The 20,943-nt window shown below is 38.4% G+C and overlaps 1 protein-coding gene across 3 annotated transcripts in view; it reads left to right on the top strand.

Annotated features, from left to right (window-relative positions):
• ZNF148 (zinc finger protein 148) overlaps positions 1-20,943 on the top strand; it is a 158,441-nt gene that overhangs the window by 112,108 nt on the left and 25,390 nt on the right. For all 3 annotated transcript variants that reach the window (XM_016194269.2, XM_060198206.1, XM_060198207.1), the window contains 2 exons: positions 8,566-8,689; positions 10,281-10,364. In XM_016194269.2, the coding sequence (XP_016049755.1) occupies positions 8,566-8,689; positions 10,281-10,364 (208 nt within the window). The remainder of the gene's footprint in view (positions 1-8,565; positions 8,690-10,280; positions 10,365-20,943) is intronic.

Below are 20,943 nucleotides of genomic sequence, written 5' to 3'. Positions count from 1 at the left end.
TTACTGTGGATGAAGTTGCTTTGAAGATGAAGAACTGACCATCAAATTAGAGACCGAAATAGGACATAGTACTTAAGAGAGAAAAACAGAAGAAAATTAGTAATGTACTAATGAGTTGCATTTCCCAGGGTATATGTTTCCCACAGAACTAAACACAGACTTTAAAAAAATATCTTTTAAGGGAGCTGGTGGTGGCACACTTGATTTGAACACACTTGGTACAATGCACAAGGACCTGGGTTCAAGTACCTGGTCTCTTCCTATAGTGGGAAAGCTTCTTGAGTGGTGAAACAGTGTTGCAGGTGTCTCTCTCTCTCTCTTTACAACCCCCTTCCCCCCAATTTCTGGCTGTCTCTATCCAATGTTTTGAGAAAGAACATACTTTTGGGGCTGGATAAATGTGGAGAGTTGTTTGAGCCTTGGCCTACATGGGACCTCCCCACACCAGGGGCCTTTGGGGCAGAGGTGCTCTGGTGCTGTAGTGTCTCTCCCTATCTCTCTACTTGAATGAGAAAGTTAGCCTGGGACCAGTGAAATTATTATACATTTGTAAGGTCTCACGTTGGTAGAATAACTTTTTAATGGAAATAATTCTTTAAAAATAAAAGCAAAAAAGCACATACCTGCCCAAAACAAAAATAATAGATCTTCTAAAATTCAGGGTCATACTGAACATCAGCTATTTGCCATGCTTATGAATACAGTGAATTTCATGTTTTGGTAGTATCCAAAGCTTGCTGTTTAAAAATAAAACTGGTAGTACATAAAATCTGGCTTCTAGATGTGAAAATTCTGAAAAATGTAGGAAAATGAAAAAGTGAAAATGTGATATTAGAACCAGATGGTCAAGATGTAGTGATTGTGGTTACTCTGGACAACTTTGCTACTTTGTTGTGCTCCTTCGGGATTAGTCTTCTGTTTGTATCTGGAAAGTGATGAAAATTAAAAAAAAAAAAAAAACCAAAAAACTAAGGATCTTAGTTTCAATAAAACAACACAGAAATAGATGAGAAATTAAACTAAGCCCATTACATTGTCTTTCAGTGTTTTTTAGGTCAATTTAAATTGAATGCCATCATTAGCAAAATAATGCCTTCATTAGCAAAATGATTTTTACTAATTTTGGTACTGTAGACTATACATAGCATAGAATGAGGAAAGTCATGCTTGCCCTTTAAAGAGAGCAAAACTCTCATTTCAGGCTCTTGGGTTTTACTTACTAGTCTCAGTAACCTTTGAGGGGTTAAAAAATGTATCTGAAATGAACAGAAAGCTTATTTTTATTAGTTGCTTGATGAAAAGTGGTATTTTATGTAAAATAACCATACACACATTTATAAATATATTTATATCTAAGTAGGAATAGATTTGGTTCAGAACAAAAGTACCAAGGGATTAAGAAGCAGATTGGAGCGAGGGCCTAATGGTGGTGCACCTGGTTGAGCGCACAGGTTATAGTGCCTAAGGACCTTGGTTCACACCCCTGGTCCCCACCTGAAGGGAGAAAGCTTTGCAAGTAATGAAGCAGTGTTGTAGGCATCTCTGTCTGTCTCCCTTTTTATCACCCCTTTCTCTCACGATTTCTGGCTTTTTTTATCCAGTAAATAAAATAAAGATTAAAAAAAATAAAGAATGCAGATTAGGAGATTTCAGTTGGTGTTTTTTCCCCCTGAGAAATTCTGCTTCAGATATAAAACTTGAGGAAAAAATATAAAGTATATTGAATATTTTTTAGACTTCTTAATTACTCTAGATAAACCCTGATTGCTTGAACTTTATGCCATTAAAAAAAAAAAAAGATTAGGGGCTGGGTGGTGACAGACTTAGTTGAGTATGTACATTTCAGTGTGTAAGGACACAGGTTCATGCCCTCAGTCCCCACATGCATGAGGAACACTTCATAAGTGGTTGTAGGTGTTTCTACCCCTCTTCCCCCCTTCTCTCTCAACTTGTTTCTTTCCAAAATAAATTATATTTATTAAAAAATAATGATAGAATAAAGATTATTCTGTATGAGATAGAGAAGGAGTTTCAGAGAGAGAGAGAAACCCACATACCATTCTAGCACATGTGGCACTAGGGATCAAACCAGGTGCTCCAAGCATGCCATTTCCCCACCCACATTCCAAATGTTTCCAGAAATAGCAGTGACATGGAAGCTGGATAAAGAATCTGGAGATATTACAGAAGGGACCTTGGGACTTAATCTTTTAACTTCCAAATTGCTTAAGTATGGTAGGATTCATATATTGAAAGTGGACAGAAAATAGATAAATATTAAGCCGGGGTGGATGACATAGTGGTTATGCATAGAGACTCTCATGCCTGAGGCTCTAAGTCTCAGGTTCAATCCCCTGTGCCACCATAAGCCAGAGCTGAGCAGTGCTCTGGTTAAAAAAAAAAAATTAAAAAATTATTGCACTAGAAACAGGTAAGACTGTTAATTCTTTTTTTTTTTAATTTATTTTATTTATTTATTCCCTTTTGTTGCCCTTGTTGTTTTATTGTTGTAGTTATTATTGTTGTTGTCGTTGTTAGATAGGACAGAGAGAAATGGAGAGAGGAGGGGAAGACAGAGAGGAGGAGAGAAAGATAGACACCTGCAGACCTGCTTCACCGCCTGTGAAGCGACTCCCCTGCAGGTGGGGAGCCGGGGTTCGAACCGGGATCCTTATGCCGGTCCTTGTGCTTTGCGCCACCTGCGCTTAACCCGCTGCGCTACAGCCCGACTCCCTAGACTGTTAATTCTTAAGACTAATTAGGTAAACTGGTAGATTTTATTCTGTTGAGCATCTTGAGAATGTTTATGTGAGTATGAAGACAATGGGGCTGGGGAGATAGCACAGTGCAAAAGACTTTCATGACATAGTCATCAACAGTTCCAAATTCAGTCCTCAGCACCTCTATAAGCCAGAGCTGAGCAGTGCTTTGGTTAAAAACATTAAAAAATTATAAAATAAAATTAAAATGTACATATCTCAAGGGAAAAGTTTGCCGTATTAATGTACAGTTTCTGTTCTTTGTATACCTACCTTCTATGGCACTGCTTAGTTACTGAAAAATGCTACTCTTTGCAAAAAAAAAAAAAAAAAGCCCTTGTTATTTTATTTTCATTAGTGATTTAATATTTGATAAGTTTGTGAGTAAAGAGGGGTACAACTCCATATAATTCCCACCACCAGAGTTCCGTATCCCATCGCCTCCATTGGAAGTTTCCCTATTCTTTATCCCTCTGGGAGTATGGGCCCAAGATCTTTATACAGAAGAGAGGTCTGGTTTCTCTAATTGCTTCTCCGCTAGACATGGGTGTTGGCAGGTTGATCCATACCCCCAGCCTGTTTCTTTCCTTTTCTATTCTTTTTCTTCCCCTCCTCTTTCTTCTATAGTGGTTAATAATGATCAACATAACTGTGGGATAAGGGGTACAATTCTATACAATTCCCACCATCAGAGTTCTGTATCCCGTCCCCTCACTGGAAGACTCCCTGTTCTCTGTCCTTCTGGGAGTAAGAACCCAAGATCTTTATGGGGTGCAGGAGGTGGGACGTCTGGCTTCTGTAATTGTAATTGGACATAGGTGTTGACATGTCAGTCCACACCCCCAGCATGTTTCTCTGTCCCTAGTGGTGTTCCAGGACTCATTGGTCATCTGCCCAGGGAAGTCAGGTTGGCGTCATGGTAGCATCTGCAACTTGGTGGATGAAAAGCATTAAAATATAAAATAGAACAAATTATTTAGTAGTCAGGAAGCTAAATGTAAGAGTATAGCAGATGAGATTTGGGGTCTTCATGTTGGACGAAGCTAGGAAGTCTATTTTAGCTATTTTTCAATGGTCCTGTGACTTCACTAGTTTTTGCCTAGGCCAGGCAGCTAACATGCAGGTGGAGTAAAAGTATTGTCTGGGAGGGTTGTGTCAGAGTTGGAAATAGGACCAGAAAGCTGGGTCAGGGAAGAGAGTAGCTTTCAAATATGAGAAAAGTATATAAATACCCATAGATCTGACCCATAGCACAGGAACTTATGTAACCTCTGCATCCCTGTAGGTCTGAGCTCACATTCCATGGCCATAGCCAGGAACATTCTAGGCTGCACTCATTTCAGGACGCAACTTCCTTGAATGGCAGAGTATGTTGACCCAGCCTCCTTTTAGAGACTGGGGCAGTCCCTACCACTGTTACTCTAAATTGAGGGCAAGGTCCTATAGAGGCCCACAAGAGGGTTTATGATGTTGTTCCTGATGGGGATGACCAGTGATGGTAAAGAGAGGGATCTCTTAGAGTTATAAGCCCATCATATGTATGTAGAAATCCCAAGATTCCCTGGGTAGGACCCCAGATGATGGGGTGGCCTGGTAGTGACCAAAAGGGCCATCGTTAAAGTGTGCCAGTTTCTTGCCCTTATCCGGCTTTTGTAGTCCTTCCTTACCTAACAGGGTTGGACTTAGAGTGATTGAGGGAAGTGAAATAGGAAGTAGGTGAGGAGGATATCTAGACCTAAGTAGAAACTTAGTATGGTGTTCTTTTTAGGTCTTTCTTACGTGCTTGCTGCATTTATTAAGTCACTGTAGACTATTGTGCACTTTTATTTTAAGGTATATATTTTTCCCTAATTTATGGGTACATGTGTACATGAGCCCTATCTTATGGGCCCTGGTTTATATCTAGGTTCTATTTTGTTAGGAATTGTCCCACTTGAAGTGGAATTAAGTAGAACTATGAGCTAGGAAAGGTCTCACCAGAGTATTGGAGCTGAAGGGTTGTGGCATCTTTGGACACAATCCAGAGTGAAACATGTCGAAGTGGCACTGGTTGCATTGATTTGGTTGAGATCAGCAAATGCAGTATCAAATGGTATGGGTCAAGAGAAGCATAAAAGAAAACGAGTCAAGCCCCAGAGGTTCCAGGACTGGGAGAAATACAGGTTTTATAGAGAATGAGGAAGGTTCCTTCCTGTCTTAGAGTTTAAGAAGGCAGTAGATAGTTGTTATTATAACCAAGTTATTTGGGAATTTGGTTTACTTTGAAAATTCCATGGTTAGGACTTACTTTACTATACCGTACCATGATTAATGTCATTTAATGCTATGTTGTTTTTTAATTGAAATAACATTGCATTATGATTTAAATTTTTTGTAAAAATCTATTTATTGGATAAAGACAGCCAGAAATTGAGAGGGAAGGGGGAGACCGGGAGGGAGAGAGACAGAGAGACACCTGCAGCACTGCTTCACTACTCGCAAAGCTTTCCCCCTGCAGGTGGGGACAAGGGGCTCAAACCTGGGTCCTTGTGCATTGTAACATGTGCGCTCAACCAGGTGTGCCATCACCCAGCCCCTGCATTATGATTTTATACAGATTTCAGGTGTACCTCAATAAAAATTGTGAAAAAATTTATTATTTTTTTAAACCAGAGCACTGCTCAGCTCTGGCTTATGGTGGTGCAGAGGATTGAACCTGGGACTTTGGAGACTCAGGCATGAGAGTCTCTATGCATTACTATTATGCTATTTACCCTGCCCAAAATATTATGTTACTTAAAGAAGTTGTTAAGCTGTGAGAATGGGAGCTGGTAACTGTTCCAAATAGATGTTTTTGATCACACTATGTAGCTGGCTCCATTTTAAACACCAGGATTATAGTAGTGAGTAAAACATGCTCAGTCATGTAGTTATATTTTAAAACATTTAAAATTGTATTGAAAACCCACTGGTAATGCCTCTGAGATGAATTTTACTCTTTGTTTTTAATATAACAATATTTGCTACTCTGATAGAAAATAATTTGATTTTTTTGTCTTTGAATTTATAAGTATGCTAGATTTTTCACTCTGATTAATCAAAGATAGTATTACCTATTTTATCCATAAAACTTACCTTTCATGAAGACTTGAGTCCACAGTAAAAGTGAGCATTTTCCTCCATTTTCATAAAATAATGAATACTTCTTAAAAGGCCTTTTTATAGTTAAGAATCACATCTGTTTCACATGAATTAACTTGGACCAGAGCCTTCCCTTGCAAAGCCTTTCCTTGCAGTTGCTATGCCACAGAAAACTATTTAGCTACTGTGTTTGGGGGGCACTTGTATCTTCTTATTTATTATTGACATATGTGAAAATATATCTGGTGCTCTCTTTTTGTTTTATGTAAACTTTTTGACATCATTTTGCTATTTATGTTAGAAATAATTTGAATCAAATTTTAAAAGATTTTGTGTCTCTTTGTTTTGCAGTATTAACTTGCATATTATTTTTTGACTTGAAGGGGTTGAAAACATTTTGAACTGACTGGCCAGAGATGAAACTTGCCATTCTGACTGACTCTCCTCAGGAAGCTGTGACACCCAATTCCATTCTCCTGCCAAATGTTTCCTTCTATGACTTTGGTGCATAGACTTTAAGGCATTGTAGACCACATTGGCAGATTGCCCAGATCACAAATGCCCTTTATAATTTGCATAATAATTACCAGTATAGGATGAACCGTCTTTCTGAATTTATAGTTAAAACATTAAAAAAGAAAAAAATTAAAGCCCTTTTCCATACCTGCTCTCCTTTCCTTGGTTTGAGAAAGGAATGCAATGGCATATTTTTATAGGGCTTCATTGTTTCCCCAGAGGACTTTGTTATTTAAGATGCCCTTCAGACTTTCTACTGCATGTTAGGATGCAGTTTCTTGACTTCTGTATCATAGGTTCCAAATCCCATATTGCTTCCATATCACTTGCCATAGCTTTAAATCATATGTCATTTTTCTTATTTCCTCAATAATTAGATAAGGAGTCCTTTATTATTTTCACTCTGCTTCATATCTGATGAAAGTGACAATTTAATGTTATATGTTGAATAAATGGTAGGTAAATTGGTATTATGAGCTTCAAAGGTGAGCTTTTCTCTTGCACTGCTCATATTAGGCCTATAATTCTTCCTTCTTCCCTCCCTTCTTCCCTCCCTCCCTTCCTTCCTTCCTTCCTTCCTTCCTTCCTTCCACCTGAGTACTACTGAGCTTAAGCCTGTGGTGGTGCTGAGGATTAAACATGTTATTTGCATCCTCAGGCAATAGTACTTTTGCATAACCACTGTGCTGTTTCCTCAGCCTCACCTTCCATAATATTCTCGAATTCAAGAATCTATACAGTGGGGATGGGAACACAGACCATTGATGATGGGAGTGATAAAGAAAAAAAAAAAAACAGAATCTCAAGAAAATAAGATTTACTTCTCTGTCACTGATTTTTTTCTCCCTTATATCCTCTTAATTTATCAACCATATTTTAGGAATATTTATAATAATATTTGTAGGCAGGGGAGATAACATGGTTATGCAAAGAGACTGTCATGCCTGAGCTCCAAAGTCCCAGGTTCATTCCCCTGCACCACTACAAGTCAGAGTTGATCAGTGCTCTGGTAAAAATAAATAAATAAATATACTACTGCTAATAATAATATTTTGTTAGTCCTGAGATAATAATCTTAGTGGTAAAGTAGTGTTGTAGGTATCTCTCTTTCTCCCTCTTTATCTTCCCCTTCGTCTCAATTTCTGTCTCTATCCAAAATAAATAAATAAATATCAAAACTTATATGGTACCAAAAAGTGTTTTTAAATATTTGTACTATAAAGTCTCCTGCTATATTTCCTGTCTGACAGACTTCTCAGCCAGCACACTGAAGCCAGTATTTTATTTTTCAACTGGGTTGTCTGAAAAGTCATGATGCATTTTTGTATAGAAAAACATAGAGGGCAGAGGTAGATAGCATAATAGTTATTTATGCAAAGTGACTGTCAAGCCTGAGACTCCAAAGTTCCAGGTTCAATCCCCTACACCACCATAAACCAGAGCTGAGCAATGCTCTGGTAATAATAATAATAATAAAATTATATACTGAATTATAAACTTTTAAAAGGCTTATTTATTGAAGAGGGGAGGAAAAAGAGAAAAAAGCACCATAGCATCACTCTGGCACATGCAGTACAAAGGATTGAAAGATTTCATGTTTAAGAATTAAGCACATCATCCACTGAGCCACCTCCTGAGTAGCCTAAACTTTTTCTTTTACATGTAACAGTAAATCCTGATCCTTTTCCAATATAAATAAGCATTGCTATTTCTTTTTACAATAAGTTCTATTCATATTCTACAGTCTAGCTAGTCTTATACTGATTGATGTTTATGCCTTGTCTGAAACACAAGTTTGTCCTGCATATATGAGAATTTTAAATAGAAAATAAAGCTTTCTCTACTGTAGCATAGAACACTTAGAGACTCTGTTAGATAGACTTTAACATTAAATAGCAGGGAGCAGTATACTAAGAACTCACTTAACCAGACTTTCTAAGACTTTATTAGTGATTAACAAAATAAAAAAGCAAAATAATGCATCAAGTCACATTATGCTTTCCTACAATTAACAGTGACATACTAGCATCCTTTTCAAGATTACTTAGGAAAAAATAGTTCATAATTTCTAGTGACTGTTGTTGGCTTTAAAAGGCATTATATTTCCTCTACATTATTACTATGCTTTTAAAACTTTTTTCTTTTGTGTTTGCCTTTTTTAAAAAACTAGATCCTTACAATTAATGAGGATGGATCACTTGGTTTGAAAACCCCTAAATCTCATGTCTGTGAGCACTGCAATGCTGCCTTTAGAACGAACTATCACTTACAGAGACATGTCTTCATTCATACAGGTATTTCTTGAATTAAACTGGGCTTATAGCCAATAAAATTATTGGATTGGTTATTTCCATCGTTGTGTGATAAGTGGTATTCATTCCTAAGACCATACTGAACTGTCATTTTAATTTAAGAGATTATGCAGATCAGAATGTCAGAAAAAAAATGAACAAAAAGCTTTAAATGAGAAAACAGCATCAGTATGCAAAATTAATTGGTATTGATTGGACACTCATTTGGTTTAATGGATAAAATGGTTAAAGAATGTACTAGTAAAAGCCAATCAGCATTTATTTTTCAATACAAGATGTCCAGGTAGAGTTTTAAAATATGGATTGTAGGAATCAAATATTTTAAAAAATAATGAAGTTACAAAGAGCAGTACTTAAAAGTCACACATCGATCTTTATGGAAACAGACAAAGTAGATGTTGTAGATTGAACTAAAGCAGTGAGAAAGGAGGCAGCATAATCAGGAAGAATTGGTGGACTACGAAAATAGTGTTCTGAGAGTCAAAAGAAATCTCTTTGAGTGTGAATGACAGTATCACAACCTTCAGAGAAGATAAGAGGATAGGGTACTGGGATAAAACATTAAAATATATAGCAAGGAGATAATGAGTATCTTTTTTAAAAAAGCCTAGTATGTTTGCTTTTTTATTTAGTTTAGGTAAGAGAGGAAGAGACCATAGCGTCAAAGCTTCTTTCAATACAGTAGGAGCCAGGCTCAAACTTGGGTCATGCATGCAATGGCAAAGAAGCACACTACCCAAGTGAGCTATTTTGCTAGCCCCATGAGTAGCTCTTAAGAAAGCAGATAATATGGGTTAAAGCACAAATAGGTGTTGAAGAATTTGACACATTGGTAGGAGAGAGTATTAGTGTTTCTGGATTCCTTGCTCCTCCCCCCCCCCCCCCCCCCGTCTTCCCTCCCTTCTTTCCTTCTTTCTTCCCTTCCTTCCTCCCTCCTTCCTTCCCTCCCTCCCTTCCTTCCTCCCTCCTTCCTTCCCTCCCTCCATTCCTTCCTCCCTCCTTCCCTCCCTCCCTTCCTTCCTTCCTTCCTTCCTTCCTTCCTTCCTTTTTCTTTTTTCTTGGACTAGACTATTACTTTTTCTTTTTTCTTGGACTAGACATAACTATTGTTATGGACTAGAAGATTACTGTCCATAACAAAAGAGAGATGCTTCCAACAGAGACTATTTCACAACTGGAATTTTTTTTTTCAAGTGGGTAGGGGATGTTTGATTCTGGAAAAAAATAACTGAAAGGGTATAAAGTAATGGTTAGTTGTGGAGAACAAGTGGATATCTCTTCTTTGGATAGAAAGGAAGAATATATTTAACTCTGTTTTAATTGTTTTTCCCACTGAAGAGTATAGATTAGACTTAATTTTATTTTGATCAGATTGTATGGGTATGAATTTTAAAATCTTGGAGAAAATTGAAAGAAAATGAAATTCTCTTAAGTAAATGAACAGTATTAAATGTGTATGAATACTTTGGAATTTTCTGGAATTTGGGTTTCTGAGACTTATCTTTCTTCAGAAATAGTACTATAAGCTGTGTTTTATTCAGTAACTAATTTATGGATGTGAAATTATTTTAAGGCGAAAAACCATTTCAATGTAGTCAATGTGACATGCGTTTCATACAGAAGTACCTTCTTCAGAGACATGAGAAGATCCACACTGGTGAGTGTTTCCACCCTCAGCTGGGACATTATTATAATTTCCATTTCAAATATAGCAGAAAAGCTTTGTAAGTAGTAAGTAGTTTGTTGTCACTTTTTTTCCTTTTTTTTCCTCCTTTATTGGGGGATTAATGGTTTACAGTTGACAGTAATACAGTAGTTGGTACATGTGTAACATTTCTCAGTTTTCCACATAACTCCCTCTCCCTCTCCCTCTCCCTCTCTTTCTTTCTTTCATTCATTTTTTTTTTTTTTTTTGCCTCCAGGGTTATCTCTGGGGCTCAGTGCCTGCACCACGAATCCACTGCTCCTGGAGGCCATTTTTTTACCTTTTGTTGCCCTTATTGTTTATCGGTGTTGTTGTTACTATTATTGTTGTTGTTGGATAGGACAGAGAGAAACTGAGAGGGGAGGGGAAGACAGAGGGGGAGAGAAAGACACCTGCAGACCTGCTTCACCACCTGTGAAGCGACTCCCCTGCAGGTGGGGAGCCAGGGGCTCTAACTGGGAACCTGCTGAGCTACTGCCCAGCCCCTCCCTCTCTCTTTTTAAAATTTTCCCTCCAGGGTTATTGCAGGGGATCCATACCTGCACTACCAATCCACTGCTCCTACAGCCATTTTTAAATTTTTTTGGATAGACACTGTAGGTGTCCCTCTTTTCTCTGTCTCTACCTCCCCCTCTAAATTTCTTTCTGTCCTATCAATAAAAGGAGGACGAAAGAAAAAAAATGGCCACCAGGAGCAGTGGATTGGTTGTATAGGAATCGAGCACCAGTGATAACCCTAATGGGATGGATGGATGGATGGATGGATGGATGGATGGATGGATGGATGGATGGATGGCAGGCAAGAAAAATGAATTCAAACTTAAGTTTGCCAAGGCACAACAAATTTTAAATATCAAAGACTAAGAGAAGGCTTCTAGAGAAAAGGAGTCTCTTAAAATAGAAAATCATCAATCAGCCAATTTTTCAACAGAAACTCTACAGTCTAGAAATAGAAAGATCTGGATATATTCAGAGTTTTGAATGGAAAAGACCTCCATCCAAGAATACTTTATCTTGCCAAGTTGTCAGTCAGTCTTGAAGGAAGCACAAAGAGCTTGTCAGATAGCACAGCTAAAGGAATTCATTACTACTAAGTAGACCTATAAGAAATACTAAAGAGACTTTTTATGAAATGAAAATATTGAATGATCTCACCCAGATTGAGAAAACAAATAAAGCTAAGAAAATAAGAAAAACCCAAGGGAGACTATGGACTCAGAGAAATGAAGTTAATAAAGGGTTGGCTCAGGGTTGTTATAGGGGTAGAAGTAGCCCTGAGGGTTTTGCAGGAACATTGGTAGGAGTAGTAGTGGGGTGACACATACTGAGGAGATGAAATTGTACTTGTTAAGCAATTATAAGCTTATAAACCAAGGATACCTTAAACCAGACTATTATTATTAAATAAACAAGATGACATGCATCTTGCTGTGTTTTTTCTCATCACTTTCTGGATACTTAACTCTAAGGAAATGCCAGTCTTATTACCATAGGCATAGATGACTTTATAGAGTAAAAACATTAATAATAGTTTTAAATATATTGATTTTCTAAATTCCTCCAAGTAATCACACAATAGTATCATGGTATTCTGTTACATGATATGTGCTTTTAAATATAGTTGTGGCAGTTTTAGTGATTTATTATCATCATCATCATTATTGCTACCAGGGTTATTGCTGGGCTCCACTGCTCTTGGCAGCTCTTTCCTTCCTTTACTCCTCCCTCCCTTCATTCCTCTCTTCTTTCTTTCCTTCCCTTCTTTCCTTTTATAAAGACAGACAGATTGAGAGGGAAAGGGGAGATAGGGAGAGATAGACACCTAGTATTGTTCACTCCTTATGAAGATTCACCTCTGCAAGTTGTGAGTAAGGCTTAAACCTGGGTTGTACACATGACAAAGCAGGCACTCTCCCAGGTGAATTATCTTTCTGGCTATAAAAGGTTAAATTATTGAATAAATACAATGCTGAAGATACAAATATAGTAAGAAAAGCTGGAAAAGGTTTCTTTTGACAAGCAAACTGGGAATCTCTTGAGGTAGTCTTATGAGCTCCTGTCCAGTCATTTCCTAAGTTCATTGAGTTTTCCGATCACCTGGTGGGTTCATAGTTCAATCAGTGGCTTAGTTCCACCTGCTGCCTATTACTATTACAAAAAATACATATTTTAAATATCAATTTAGTAATGGGAGGTGGGGTGGGGGCACAAGAATCAGAGCATCACTTTGGAACATGGGGTGCCAGGGGTCAAGCTCAGGGCCTCATGTTTGATAGTCCAACATATCATCCACTGTGTCACCTCTCAGACTGCTAACTAAAATTATTTTAAAAGATATATCAGCTTAACTAAGGGGGTGGGGGAGAGATGAAGAGCATACAAACCATACTTTGGCAGATAATTTTTATTTTTAGAATAATGTTTTCTTCTCTATTATTACTTTAACATCTCCTTTCAGTACCCAATATCTGTATCTATGGCTTCTGTATAAGAGAAATCCTTGCACTTGGCATTCTTTTTATTTTATCATTATTTGATAGAACAGAGAGAAATTGAGAGGAAGGGGGAGATACGGAGGGGATGAGATATAGAGAAACCTCCAGCTCTGTTTCACTGATCATGAAACTTTCCCCCTGCAGATGGGGACCAGTGGCTTGAACCCAGGCCCTTGCACATAGTAAAGTTCACTCAACTGGGTGTACCACCACCCTGCCCCCAGCATTAAATCTTAACATTTTAAAATCACTTCTTTTAGTTCCAAGTTCCCATGAATCCATTACCCATTTTCCCATAATTTTTTTGCCCCAAAGGAAAGGAAAAAAATATTTATTTATTTATTTTCCCTTTTGTTGCCCTTGTTGTCTTTTTTTTTTATTGTTGTAGTTATTATTGTTGTTGTTATTGATGTTGTCGTTGTTAGATAGGACAGAGAGGAATGGAAAGAAGAGAGGAAGACAGAGACGGGGAGAGAAAGATAGACACCTGCAGACCTGCTTTACCACTTGTGAAGCGACTCCCCTGCAGGTGGGGAGCTGGGGGCTTGAACTGGGATCTTTACACCGGTCCTTGCACTTCGCGCCACATGCACTTAACCTGTTGTGCTGCCACCTGACTACCTGAAAAAAATGTTTTAAAAACAAGAAGGTTTTGTTGTTTTATAGGAATACAATTAGACCTTCTCTAGAGTTTGGAGTTATAGCTCAGATTCCATGACCCTTCCACCTAAACAATGATAAAGCAGTCCAGGAGGTGTTGCAGTGGATTTAATGTTAGATTCTCAAACATGAGTTCCTGAATTTGATTATCCCTGGCAGTGTATGGTATATATGCCAGAATGATGTTCCTGTTCCAACCCCCCCCCATTTTGTTAACACATAAATAAATTCTCTTAAAAATGAAATAAAAATTGATATAGAAGGTAAGCAAATCCAATTTGGTTTTAAGGACGAAGAGAATTCTTCCATCATATAAGCACATCAGGCATAATCTGTTAAGTACTACTATGTATGTGGCATCAAGTGGTAGCACTAGATAATATGTTGCTCTTTCTGTGCTGGTATGCATGGTTTATATTATTTAATTAGTTTGTAGTGTTGGAGATCAAACCCTGGTTCTCAAACCACTCCACCATTGAACACTTTTTTTTTTTTTTAAATATTTCCTTATGAAGGGGATGGGAATACAGGATTTGCATGCAAGAGAGGTTCCATGTTTGATTCTGCAGTACCACCAGTAGCCAGAGCTGAGCAGTGCTCTGGTCATAAATAAGAAGAAAATGTTTCTTAAGAGTGAATGCAGTAAAGACAAGCAGACAGCACAAAACACTGTTCTATTATAAAGGGGTTCTGACTTGCTTTGTCTTTGCTTTGAGCCAGTGGGGGGTGGGGGGGATGATGATAGAACATGGGATGCTCATGCTAACAAGGGAGGGACAAAAAGCCACCTCCTCAGTCTCTGCTCATTTTATTTTTTTTATTACTGCAGTTTTCATTTTAAATTTTAAATAACCTATAACCTACTCAATTCCTCCAAGGTAATTAAGAGGTGATTGAACATACATTTCTGGAATAATTCAAGATGCACACTGAAAAGATTTGTTCAGCAGTCACCCTTTAGGCAATCCTAGTCAAAGTCAAAAGTTAATGAATTACGGGATGCACCAAAAGCAGTATTAAAATGGAAGTTTGGGGGCCAGGTTAAGCACATATAGTATGCACATATAGTGTGCACATATAGTGTGTACCAGGTTAACCACATATAGTATGAAGTGCAAGGACCCATGCAAGGATCCTGGGCTCCCAGTTCCCCCACCTGTAGGGAGATCGCTTCACAAGTGGTGAAGCAGGTCTACAGGTGTTTATCTTTCTGTCTTTCCTTCCTCTCTCAATTTCTTTCTGCCCTATCGACCCCCCCCCAAAAAAAAAAAAAAAAACCCTCCAGGAGCAGTGGATTTGTAGTGCAGGTACCAAGCCTCAGTACCCTGGAGGCAAGAAAAAAAAAAAAGAAAAAGAGGAAAGTTCGTAGCAATATTGGTCCACATAACAAACATCTATAGGAACATTTTTTCTTATTTATTTATTTTCCCTTTTGTTGCCCTTTTTTTTTTTTATTGTTGTTGTTATTGATGTTGTCATTGTTATATAGGACAGAGAGAAATGGAGGGAGGAGCGGAAGACAGAGGGGGATAGAAAGATAGACACCTGAAGACATGCTTCACTGCCTGTGAAGCGACTCCCCTGTATTTGGGAAACTGGGGGCTCAAACCGGGTCCTTGTGCTTTGTGCCACCTGCACTTAACCTGCTGTGTTGCCACCCAACTCCCCTACAGGAACTTTTTAAAAAAAAAAGGAGCAAGAGACCAACAGAAGTGAAATATAAAAACATAAAATACAAAAATATAAAAATCAGAGCAGAAATAGGTGAAAAAGAGACCAGAAGATAAACACTGAACTTTCAAAGATAAAAGCAGAAGCAAGCAAACTGTTTCTAAGATTTGTGAAAACTATGGTGGTTATCTTTGGGAGGTGGGAGAGTGGGGACAGTTTGGTGGTGGGTGTGGTGTGCAATATTAATCACAAATAAAAAATTTTAAACATAAAAATGGATGAAAGATCAACAAAGTCAAGAGCTAGTACTTTGAAAGGATAAATAAATAAAAAAAAAAGAGCCTCACTAGGCTTACTGAAAAAGGAAGTCGTCATGGGGGGCAGGGGGAGAAGGGAGGAATCAGGAACTAAGCTTAACAGTGTTGTTTTATTTGCTTAAGAAAATGTTCAAAGGAGTTTCGTGGTAGCCTACCTACTTGAGTGCACACAAGCTTGCAATTCCAGTGCTATAGTCACTGGGCTACCTTATGGGCCACTGTAAATAAAATTTTATTAGAATATAACCATGCCCATTCCTTTATGTAATGTATATGGAGGTTTTCTCTGTAAAATAGCAGATTTAGTTGATTATGTGACCCTGAAGCCTAAAGTATATACTATTAATATATTAGGGAAAAGACTTTCTAACCATTTTCCCACTATCTTCAAAGTGCAATAGAATGAGGTATGCCTGTAACAGGATTTTTCCAGTGTTTTATAATTAATAAACATTTATCTTTTTCATCTCAAAGGTAATATGTTGACTGACTTTCATTAATTTAAATTTAGGTTTATTTTACATACGATATAGCCATGTGTCAGTGATGGGGCTTCATTATGAGATTCATTGTTAGATGAGTAAGACCTCATAGAGTGTAGTTTATATAAGCCTAAATAGATTATAACCTGCTATAAATCTAGAGGACAGTGTAACACTTTGGGACCATCATTTATATGACTTAGCTTCACTGACTAGAAAGTTACGGGATATCTGATCATAAACTTTACCAGTTTTAGTTTATAGTATGTATCATTTTGATTCTGGTTGTTCTGTTAACTATACTGTATTTCTGAGCCCTCTTCTTTCTGGAGGAGGGGGGAAGGGCAACAAAAGTGAGACACCTGGAGCACTGCTTCATTACTTATGAAGCTTCCCTCCTGTATATGGGGTCCGAGGCCTGAACCCAGGTCCTTGTGCATGATAACACCTGATATGTGCTTTACCAGCTGTACCTGACCCCTCACCCATATTCTTGATTCATCAATAATTCATTACTACTACTATATGAATATATTTTTTAAAATTTGCTACCCAGAAAATTGACCAAAGGAGTTTGGGTATTCTTGACAGTTTGGTTTAGCTAATATGTCTTCATGGTACTATGATTGTTTCAGTTTTTATTTAATAGCTTAGTTTATGTTACTTTGTTCTGTTTTGGTCTCAAGTGATTTCATACAGATTTTAGTTTCCTGCATAATGTTGTGTTCTTTTTAGACTGATAAATTATCTTTCTAACTTCCTATAACTCTTATATGATGATACATTTTTAAATTTTCTCTAAAGCAAATTATAGGGTTTGTGAATACTGGTGCATTTGTTTCTTTTAATAATTTTCTTTGTTTTTCTTCTTCTCTAACTTATTTTAAGCATATATTCAGTTAGGGTCACTGAATTATAACTATAATAAGTATGTAGATATAATGATAATCATATATCATCAACTTCTTCATTTTAAGCTACTGATGTGCTAGATTTTTGTTCTTAAATTATACAGATTATATCACTTAATACTTGGTTTTTAGGCATACTCTATTTCCACTACACAGAATGGAGAATTTCAGGTCATTAATTTTTTTTTTTTTTTTTTTTTTTTTTTTGGTGCAAGTGGAGATCGAATCTGGAACCTCAGGCATGCACATATTTTTTTGTTTTTAATTTTTACTTATTAATTTAACAATGATCGACAAGACCATACAATTAATTCTACACAATTCCCACCACCAGTTCCATATCCCATCCCCTCCATTGGAAGCTTTCCTATTCTTTATCCCTTTGGGAGTATGTACCCAAGATCATTATGGGGTACAGAAGGTGGAAGGTCTGGCTTCTGTAATTGCTTTTCCACTGGACATGGGCACTGGCAGGTCAATCCATACTCCCAGCCTGTTTGTATTTTTCCCTAGTGGGGCAGGGCTCTGGAGAGGTGGAGTTCCAGGGTACATTGGTGAGTTGTCTGTCCAGGGAAGTCAGGTGGCATCCTGGTAGTATCTGTAACTTGGTGACTGAAAAATCATGTAGATATAAAGCAGAACAAATTGTTTAATAATCAGGAACCTAAAGGCAAGAAGATAGCAAATGAGATTTAGGGTCTCCATTTTGGAAAAAGCTAGTAGGTCTATTTTAGGAATATTCTAAGGGGCTCATGACTTTACTAATTTTTATTTTTTTTATATATATTTATTTATTTATTCCCTTTTATTGCCCTTGTTGTTTTATTGTTGTAGTTATTGTTGATGTCACTGTTGTTGGATAGGACAGAGAGAAATGGAGACAGGAGGGGAAGACAGAGAGAAGGAGATAAAGGAGAGACACCTGCAGACCTACATCACCGCCTGTGAAGGGACTCCCCTGCAGGTGGAGAGCCAGGGGCTTGAACCTGGATCCTTAGCCGGTCCTTGCGCTTTTGCGCCACGTGCGCTTAACCCGCTGCGCTACCGCCAGACACCCTCTTTCTTTTTTTATTTAAGAAAGGATTAATTAACAAAACAATAGGGTGGGAAGGGGTACAACTCCACACAATTCCCACCACTCAATCTCCATATCCCACCCCTTCCCCTGATAGCTTTCCCATTCTCTATTCCTCTGGGAGCATAGACTCAGAGTCATTGTGGGTTGCAGAAGGTAGAAGGTCTGGCTTCTGTAATTGCTTCCCAGCTGAACATGGGCGTTGACTGGTCAGTCCATACTCCCAGTCTGCCTCTCTCTTTCCCTAGTAGGGTGGGTCTCTGGGGAAGCGGAGCTCCAGGACACATTGGTGGGGTCTTCAATCCAGGTAAGCCTGGCCGGCATCCTGATGACATCTGAAACCTGATGACTGAAAAGAGAGTTAATATACAAAGCCAAACAAATTGTTGAGCAATCATGGACCCAAAGCTTGGAATAGTGGAGAGGAAGTGTTAGGGAGGTACTCACTGCAAACGCTAGTGTACTTCTGCTTTCAGGTATATATTTTGCAGTAGTTTATGGATACATGTGCACATAGAAGCTCTCTCTCACAGAAACTGGTGTATATCTAGGTTCTGGGACTTTGTTAGAAAGTGAACCACCTGAGATGAAATTAGAGTGTACTATAAAAGGAAAGGTCTCACCCGAGTAATGAAGCTGAAGGGTTGTCATTCCACACGTGAAGTCTCTGGACACAGTCTGAAGTGAAGCATGTTGAGGTGGCAATCGTTGCGTTGGTTAGGTTGTGATCGGCAGATGCAATATTATTATTATTATTATATATTTTTTATTTAAGAAAGGATTAATGAACAAAAACATAAGGTAGGAGGGGTACAACTCCACACAATTCCGACCACCCAATCCCCATAACCCACCCCCTCCCATGATAGCTTTCCCATTCTCTAGCCCTCTGGGAGCATGGACCCAGGGTCGTTGAGGGTTGCAGAAGGTCTGGCTTCAGTAATTGCTTCCCCGCTGAACATGGGCGTTGACTGGCCAACATCCTGGTGGCATCTGGAACCTGGTGATTGAAAAGAGAGTTAACATATGAAGCCAAACAATTTGTTGAGCAATCATGGATCCCAAGCTTGGAATAGTGGAGAGGAAGTGTTAGGGAGGTACTCACTGCAAACTCTAGTGTACTTCTGCTTTCAGGTATATATTTTGCAGTAGTTTATGGATACATGTGCACATAGAAGCTCTCTCTCACAGAAACTGGTGTATATCTAGGTTCTGGGACTTTGTTAGAAAGTGAACCACCTGAGATGAAATTAGAGTGTACTATAAAAGGAAAGATCTCACCCGAGTAATGAAGCTGAAGGGTTGTCATTCCACACGTGAAGTCTCTGGACACAGTCTGAAGTGAAGCATGTTGAGGTGGCAATCGTTGCGTTGGTTAAGTTGTGATCGGCAGATGCAATATTATTTGATTTGGATTGGGAGAGGCATACGGGAAAGTGGGCCCTATCCAAGGGTTCCAGGACTGGGGGAAGTAGAGGCTCTATAGTGGAGATGTGAGGTTCCTGCTGTCTTAGGGTTCAAAAAGACAATCGATAGTTAATGTTACCATCACATTATTTGGTAATTGGGTTAACTTTGAAAAGTCCTTTTGTTAGGGTTTGCTGTACAGTACCCAGTATCTTGTATATATCTGTGCTATTGGTTGCTTCTGATCTATTTGGTCTAGGCTTTTGAGAGAGTCTGCAAATCAATTACACAGCCTATATATTAAAAAGATTCAGTTTGTGTTTTGAAAAACTTCGAGACATGCAATTAATTTTCCCCCCTCTCATATTAATTAACTAGTGATTTATGTGACTACATTTTACTAGGAGTGTACATAAACACCATTCCCACCACCAAAAGACTGTGACCCATCCCTCCCACCCACTCCCACCCCCCACTGTCCCAGGAAGCTGCATGTCTACCCCTCACAACAGGGTTTTTACTTTGGTGCCCTACTTACAATTTGGTCAGGTCCTGCTTTTAGTTTCCCTTTCAGATCTTCTTTCTCAACTTCTGTTGATGAGTGGGATCATCCCATACTCATCTTTATCTTTCTGACTTAGTTCACTTAACATAATTCCTTCTAGCTCTGTCCAAGATGGGTCAGAGAAGGTGGGTTCATTGTTCTTGATAGCTGCATAGTATTCCATTGTGTATATATACCACAGCTTTCTCAGCCACTCATCTGTTGTTGGGCACCTGGGTTGCTTCCAGGTTTTAGCTATTATAAATTGTGCTGGTATGAACATAGGAGTACACACCTCTTTTTGGTTGGGTGTTATGGAGTCCTTGGGGTATAACCCCAGGAGAGGAATTACTGGATCATATGGAAGGTCCATGTCTAGCCTTCTGAGAGTTTTCCAGACTGCTCTCCACAGAGGCTGTACCAATTTACATTCCCACCAGCAATGTAAAAGGGTTCCTCTGTCCCCACAACCTCTCCAGCATTTGTTGCTGCTGTCCTTTTTGATGTATGCCATTCTTACAGGAGTGAGGTGGTATCTTAGTGTTGTCTTAATTTGCATTTCTCTGACAATCAGTGACCTAGAGCAGTTTTTCATATGTTTGTTAGCCTTTTGGATCTCCTCTGAGGTGAATGTTTTGTTCATATCCTCTGCCCATTTTTGGATGGGGTCATTTGCTTTTTTGGTGCTAAGTTTGCTGAGCTCTTTATATATTTTGGTGATTATTGTCTGATGTATGGCATGTGAAGATCTTCTCCCATTCTGTGAGGGGTCTCTTTGTTTGTGTGATAGTTTCTTTGGATGTGCAGAAGCTTTTCAATTTGATGTAGTCCCATTGGTTTGTTTCTGCTTTAGTCTTCCTTGCAGTTGGGTTTGATTCATCAAAGATGTCCTTGAGGTGTAGGTGGGAAAGTGTTTTACCAATGTTTTCCTCTAAGTATTTGATTGTTTCTGGTCTGACATCTAGGTCT

The sequence above is a fragment of the Erinaceus europaeus genome, chromosome 9 (genome assembly GCF_950295315.1).
Source record: "Erinaceus europaeus chromosome 9, mEriEur2.1, whole genome shotgun sequence".
NCBI classification, from domain to species: Eukaryota; Metazoa; Chordata; class Mammalia; order Eulipotyphla; family Erinaceidae; genus Erinaceus; species Erinaceus europaeus.
The sequence above is the reverse complement of the archived record's forward strand: the minus strand, read 5'-3'. Positions and strand labels throughout refer to the sequence as shown.